Raw genomic sequence first — 6,799 nt, 5'->3', positions numbered from 1 at the left:
AGAAAGTGGAAGAATATGGAAGATGTACTGCTGAGTGAGGCAAGCCAGGCTATGAAGGAGAGACATTGTATGTCCCCACTTAACATATACTGTATGTCTGCATTCTATGACTGAAAATGATTGACTAACGGTTGAACAATCACAAGAGATGGGTGTGAATGTCAGACGAGGTGTATGTGGAGGAGTGGGGCCTAATGAAGGACATTTGGAGAAGGGCTACAGAGGTAGAGCATTGACGGGATGGGGAGGTGTGGCATTATCTGTTAAAAGATATTTTGATCAATGGGTCTGGGGAGAAATGTGCACATATCGAAATGGTCTCATGGTAAGCCAAATAATATGACTGAAAGTATATACAAAAAAAATAATAATAAATAATGTAAAAAAAAAAAGTTTATGACACAGTATAAAGCTGAAAGTTTATGACACTAATTTTTTTTCCTTTTCCTTTTTTTTTTTTTTTTTTTTTGCTATAGCATGCATGTGCTGGCTGGAGAGGCAGAGACAGACCAAACGTGAGGCATCACCCCTCAGGGGGATGGCCACACCACAATCCCTTCTCCTCTGGGGATTTGGGGCATACACACACACACACACACACACACACCCGGCATGACTTTTTAAACTACCAGGTCCAGGACTTGAACTGCAGTCAACTATGTGGGAGTCCATCAACATAACCATTACACCATCTGCTGGTCCCAAGATACTCATTTTCAACTGAAAATGAACACTTGACAGGGGTCAACAGGTTGTATAGTAGTTAAGATGCTGAACTCCCACAGGGATGGCTGTGGTTTAAATCTGACCCAGTGGCTTGAAAATCACACTGGTCATGTATGCTTGTATGGGTGGCCAAAATCCTGAGGAGACTGGAGGATAAAGGACTGCAGCATGGCCATCCCCCCTGGGGGGTGACTTCTCACTTTTCCTCTCTCTCCCGCAAGCACACATGCCTTTTGGCAAGAAAAAAAAAAAAAAGAGCACTTGACAGCCAAGTCATGCCAGGGCAGAGGTGTGGGGAGGTGAGGTGCTCAGGAAGAGCAACCCCACCTAGCAGCAGTGTTTCAATTGTGTGCCTTTGGGTCAAGTTTTTTTGGCCATTTTTCAGATGTAGATAGTAATGTAACCATAGCCTCATGAAGATGGAGTATTTCTGTTACCCCAGAGGTTCTTGTATGCCCAAATGTATGGAAAAGTCTGGGATGATGTACATTGTGGTCCCCTCTGGGCGAGAGAGATAGGAGGTGATTTACTCTTTTTAGATTTTTCCTATTTCTTATAGACACTTTGGACACTATTTGAAATGCTTGAAACAATCCTGAACTGACTTCAGAGAACAATTTCTCTGCGGGGGCCTAGACTCTCCCAACACACAGCACGTGCCCCTCCCCCAGCTCATACAGAAGAGTGCAAAGGGAGTTCTGAGTTCACACTCTTTGAACCTTAAACAAAAACCTTGTGGACCCAACCAGAATTATTTTAGCGGTGCCTGGTAACACTGTCCTGCAGACAGACAGGCCTGACAGGCACCACTGTGAGCCCTCACGTCCTTGAGTTGCCAGGGGTAGGGTCAAAGCAATGACTGCAGGGCGGGGCTTCAGACCCAGACAGTTAAGCTTTCTTTCCACTGTTGACTGGCCCAGGAAAGTTCCTGCTTAAGGGATTCCTTCACTGACAGCAGTGACCAACTGCAGTGTGTAGGGTAAGACTTTGCTGGCCACCAGTCCTCAGTACTAATAAAATAAAACAGGCTCATCTGCAAAGAAAGGACTTGAAAATTCGGCTCTGAGTCCCAAAGTCCTGCTCATTCATTTGCTCTTTCTTTGTTTTTGTCAGAAAGCTGATGTGGTCACCACGCGTAGACAGAGAGAGAAAAAAGTACCCCTAATAGAGTGTGGTCACACTTCACTCCCTTCTCCATTTCTCTATCGTGTTTGGGCACACATCTACACATACCTGCATGTTTTCCAATCAGTCTGCAGACTTGAACTGCAGTTGGTGATGTGGGATCGATCTACCTCAACCGCTAGGCCACAGGTGGGCCCGAAAGTCCTGTTTTATTTTATCAATTAATTAATTTTATTTATAGATATGTATTTATTTTGCTATAGGATGCACATGCTTGCTAGAAAGAGACAGAGATACAGAAAGGGAGAAATCACCACCACCACCACCACCACCCCCAGAACAATGGTCATATCAAAATCCCTTCTCCTCCATCCTCCTCTTGTGATTTTGGGCACACATGCACGTGCATGTGCTCAGTATGTTTTTCAAGCTTCTGGGTCTGGGACTTGAACCACACAACCAACCATATGGGATCCAGTTACCTTAACCTCCATGCCACCTGCTGGCCCCAAGTACTATTTTAAATATACACATCAAACCCCTAGGCTGTGGGGCTTCTGGCCCAGGAGCTCCCAGGGTATACATGGAGGCTCAAAAGATGATCAAATCTCGCCAATGCTGCTAGATGTAATTTTTCCTTTAACAAATATTTTAATTTTTTTCTTTATTCATGATAGAGCCCACATACATGTTCATGAGAGTGGAGGAACGAGAGAGAAGCACCCTCCACCAGGCCTGGTTTGCTTCCTCCTGTCCACCAGCCTGTCAGATCTGGGCACTTGCACACATGTACAGCCTATATCAGGCTGATGTGCTGGAACTCCAGCAAAGGTCACCATGCAGTGCCCAGTGTCAGCACTGCTGTCCAACACACGGCCACAAGTGCACCAGGCCAGGCCCAGGTCTCCTTCTGACGGCGTGAGTGCACTTCCATAAAGGCATGTTTGTACAGACCTGTTCTGTGAGTGACTGCTCTGTACTGGACCCCAGACTGGTCACCGAGGACTCAGGCCCCTGGCCTTGTGACACATAGAACTCCTGGAGACCCACACAGGAATGGAAATGTGGCACATTGGCTACTTTAAAAACATGTGCCAAGGGACCAGCAGTTGGCATAATTGCTATGTCGCTGGACTCCCATGTAGTTGATAGCAGGTCAAGTCCCAGACCTGGTGACTTAAACTCATGCTGGGCACGTGTACGTGCATGTCCAAGATCCTGAATGGAGGAGAAGGGATTGCAGCATGGCCATCCCCTCTGGGGAGTGATTTCTCATTTTCTGTCTCTGTCTCTGTCTTTCTGGCGAGCACATGTGCCCTATAGCAAAAATCTCTTAAAAAAAAAAGTGCCAAAACCTACACCTACCAACTACAGGCAGAGAAAGCGCATGGAGGGCAGCACACACTGCAGCAGTGGCAACTGCAAGAAGCAGCTGGGTGGTGAGCTGAAGACCCTCTTGCATGCCAGACCCTGCTCTGGGGGAGCAGAATGACCTCATCCTGCCCTCATGGCTGGCGATTTGCTGGACAAACCACAGGCAAGTAGTGGGCACCGGAGTGTGTCATGGAAGTGAGATTGGAGCCCCAGGCTTGAAGGAGGTGAGGGTGAGGTGCCATCTGGGGGAGCACATACAAAGGCCCTGAGGTGGGAACGAGTCAGGGCAGTGAGGAAGTTGGTGGGGATGGGGAGGTGGCTGCAGGTGGTGCAGGGCGGCACCACAGCATGAGCTGGGCCCGCAGTCACTGTGAGGGGTAGTCAGAGGAGACCCGGGAGAGGCAGGTGCAGTCACACCTGTGTGCAGGCAGGAGCCCTGGCTGTGCAGGGCAGGCTGCAGCAGCTTACAGGCAGCTCCTGGGAGAATGCTGCAAGGACCCAGGAGGACACCTGTGGGGCAGTGGGGTGGGCAGAATGTGCTCCAAAGGTGGAGCTAAGCACGGCCTGTGATCGGACGTGGAGGACACAGAGGCTCAGAGTGACAGGGTCTGCTGAGTAAGGCTGGAGGCCCTACGCACTGAGATGGAAAATGGGGGGTGGGCAGAGGGGACTTGGGACTGAATGCTGTCGCCTACGCTGAACAAGAGGCACCTGAAGCACCTGCCTGTGGGAGGGAAGAGGGCTGCCTCTCTGGAAGATGGTTTGACCGTTCCTCAGAGTTGGACCACAGGATCCAGCCACCCCACTCCTTGGCATAACATGTCCAACACCCCAAAACTGCACACAATGGCTCACAGCAGCATCACTCACAGCAACCCAGAATGGAAGCAGCTAAGTGCCCATCAACCGATGAGTGGACAGGCACGGTGGTCTGTCCATGCCATGGAATTTATGCAGTTCTAGACAGGAGTGGAACATCTATACATGCTACTAATGGATAAACCGTGAGAACACCATGTTAATGTTTTCAAATGAGGTCACTTCCAAAGGTCACCCGTTGTGAGAATCTGTTCATATGGAATGCCCAGAATACACAGTCCACAGAGACACAAAGTAATGCTTGCCTAGTGCGGAGGGGTGGGAGATGAAGGGGATGGCTAACTAGAACCAGGGTTTACTTTGGGGGGGTGGATTAAAACGTTCAAATATTAGATTGTGGTGATGGTTATGTGAGTGCATCTCTATAAATACAGTATACCAAAAACTACTACTGTGTACACCTTAAGTGGGTGAGGTTTACGGTATATAATAAATAGAATGTGTTCTCCCTACAAAAAGAAAGAAAAAAAAAAACACACAAAAACTTTGTCTGGTCGCATAGGGAACCATTGCAGTGAACACTAACGGTCTCTCATCCCCAGAAAAACCGCCAAATGCAGTGAGTTTTCCCTGCATCCTCGTGCGAGGGCAAGCAATGAGCTGTGGAGCCCTGCCTGCTCTCGTCATGTGAGCACACGCACATGCTAGGCTGCACTCACTAGATGTGCTCCTGTGTGGTCTTGGCTGATGGGTACAATGACCCCAGTCTCCCCTTTCAAAAAAAGACACAGAGAATGTCCTGGGCACTGGTGTATTCTAAGGAGAGTATCAAGAAGTGGAATAGATGTAAAACTTATTGTCAAACTGCCATTATTATTTTTTTTTGGGGGGGGGAGAGGTTTTTGCTACAGGGCGCGTGTGCTCGCCAGACAGACAGAGAGAGACATAGAGACAGGAAGCGAGAAATCGCCCCCAGAGGGGATGGTCATGCCACAATCCCTTCTCCTCCATTCTTCTCTCAGGATCTTGGGCACACACACACACGCGCCCAGTGTGAGTTTTAAGCCACTGGGTCCGCAGTCAACTACGTGGGAGTCCAGTGACATAGCCATTACGCTAACTGCTGGTTCCCAAACTGCCATTATTTTTATAATACAAAAAAAAAAAAACCTTAGAAAAATATGTCCAAAGTGGATGGGGAGGAGCATCTCGCTCCTTTGCAGCTGAAGTGTCCCTTGGTCAAAAATCTCCAGGGCCTCTTAGGAAGCTGCTAGGTGGACACTGCTGATTCTAGGGCACTGGCAGAGGAGATGCTGCTTTTAAAATGGCAGGTTTGAACTTTTTAAAAAAGGTTTATTTATTTCTTCCATGAGAGAGAGACACAGAGGCAGGCGCACCCAGCAGTGTCTCCTCTCCTCCCCACCCCAGCACCGGGCCCAGGGTGGTCCCAGGACACCAGAACAGGACTGCCACCTAGACCGTTTGCCACTGGGCCCGGGTGCAAGACGCTGGGCCACATAAAAGTGAAGTTTTACACAGGGCAAGATTCTGCCCACCTAATAGGCACGGGCAGTGGGATGGCCTGTCCTTGCTTGAAGGAGTCTGTAAATACCATGTCCAGGGCAGGTAACAGGTGTGTGAAACTGCATCTCCTGTGTAAGACAGGGGCGCAGTCAAGCACTCACCTGAGTTGCAGATTTTTCTTTCATCCAAAAAGCGTTAGAAGGAACCAGAGAAAACGCTGGCCAAGCCGAGCAACTATTAACCTAACCCCAGCTCAGAGACTGAGCTCAGGTCCCACAGCCAACTCACTGTCTCCAGGCACAAAGATGGGGGGCCAAGAGGTCACCATTTTCCCAGGGTCATTTCCCGATCCCCCAACACAAAGAGCTTACGTGCACTTGGAGAGGAGAAGGTCCGGCTCAGACCAGCTTATCAGTCCCAGGGGTCCCTGTCCTAGTCCCCACCTCTCCAAGCCCTCTCTGTTTACCACGCAGGCTCCCTGCACTGTCCCTGGTGGAGCACAGGTAGGTTTGGGAAGCAGGTGTTGAGTTGCGGCGGGAAAGACGATCTTTCTGCATCTACCAGCAAGAGGCTGCCAGAGCACGCTGGTAGGACGCCCGCCAAGGTTTTCTGGGGACAGGCATGGAGTGACGCAGAGACCTGGGGACAGTCCGACTATGCTACTCCCTCCCGCGTTTCCTGTCCCGCTCCCACCCCTTGCTGGCCTCTCTGGCAAACACTCCCCTCCAGGCGAGCGGACTGGACCGAGGAGCTGAGAGAGGCCGGCCCCAAAGCGGGAGGGAAAGGGCCAATGCCAGGTCGCCTTGGGAGCGATGCCCTGGAGGGGACCGGCAGGGGCGGCGTCGCGGCATCTCGAGGCCCCTACCCCACCCCTGTGACGGGGTAAACACTGACGCCCTGTGTGGCCAGGGCCGCTGGACACGTCCGGATGCTGCTCCTCCCGAGACTCGGGCCGCCCCTGGGAGCGGCGGCGGAGTCCCAGGAGCTACGCGCAGCGCTGCGATGGACCCAGGCGGGCAGGGCGCCGATGCCTGCGCGGAGGGCGAGGCGAGCGACCCGTACCGGCGGCCGGCGCGGCGTACCCAGTGGCTGCTGAGTGCCCTGGCGCACCACTACGGGCTGGACCGCGGCGTGGAGAACGAGATCGTGGTGCTGGCCACCGGCCTGGACCAGTACCTGCAGGAAGTCTTCCACCACCTGGACTGCCGCGGCGCTGGGCGCCTGGCCCGCG

General features: G+C 51.3%; 1 protein-coding gene across 1 annotated transcript in view; it reads left to right on the top strand.

Moving 5' to 3' along the window:
• Nucleotides 1–6,280: 6,280 nt before the first annotated feature.
• EFCC1 (EF-hand and coiled-coil domain containing 1) overlaps nucleotides 6,281–6,799 on the top strand; it is a 34,670-nt gene continuing 34,151 nt past the window's right edge. Inside the window, exon 1 of the mRNA XM_027768814.1 lies at nucleotides 6,281–6,792. Within this exon, the coding sequence (XP_027624615.1) occupies nucleotides 6,571–6,792 (222 nt within the window). The 5' untranslated portion in view covers nucleotides 6,281–6,570. The remainder of the gene's footprint in view (nucleotides 6,793–6,799) is intronic.

Source organism: Tupaia chinensis, unplaced genomic scaffold, assembly GCF_000334495.1.
Source record: "Tupaia chinensis unplaced genomic scaffold, TupChi_1.0 Scaffold147500_2, whole genome shotgun sequence".
Classification (NCBI taxonomy): Eukaryota; Metazoa; Chordata; class Mammalia; order Scandentia; family Tupaiidae; genus Tupaia; species Tupaia belangeri.
The sequence above is the reverse complement of the archived record's forward strand: the minus strand, read 5'-3'. Positions and strand labels throughout refer to the sequence as shown.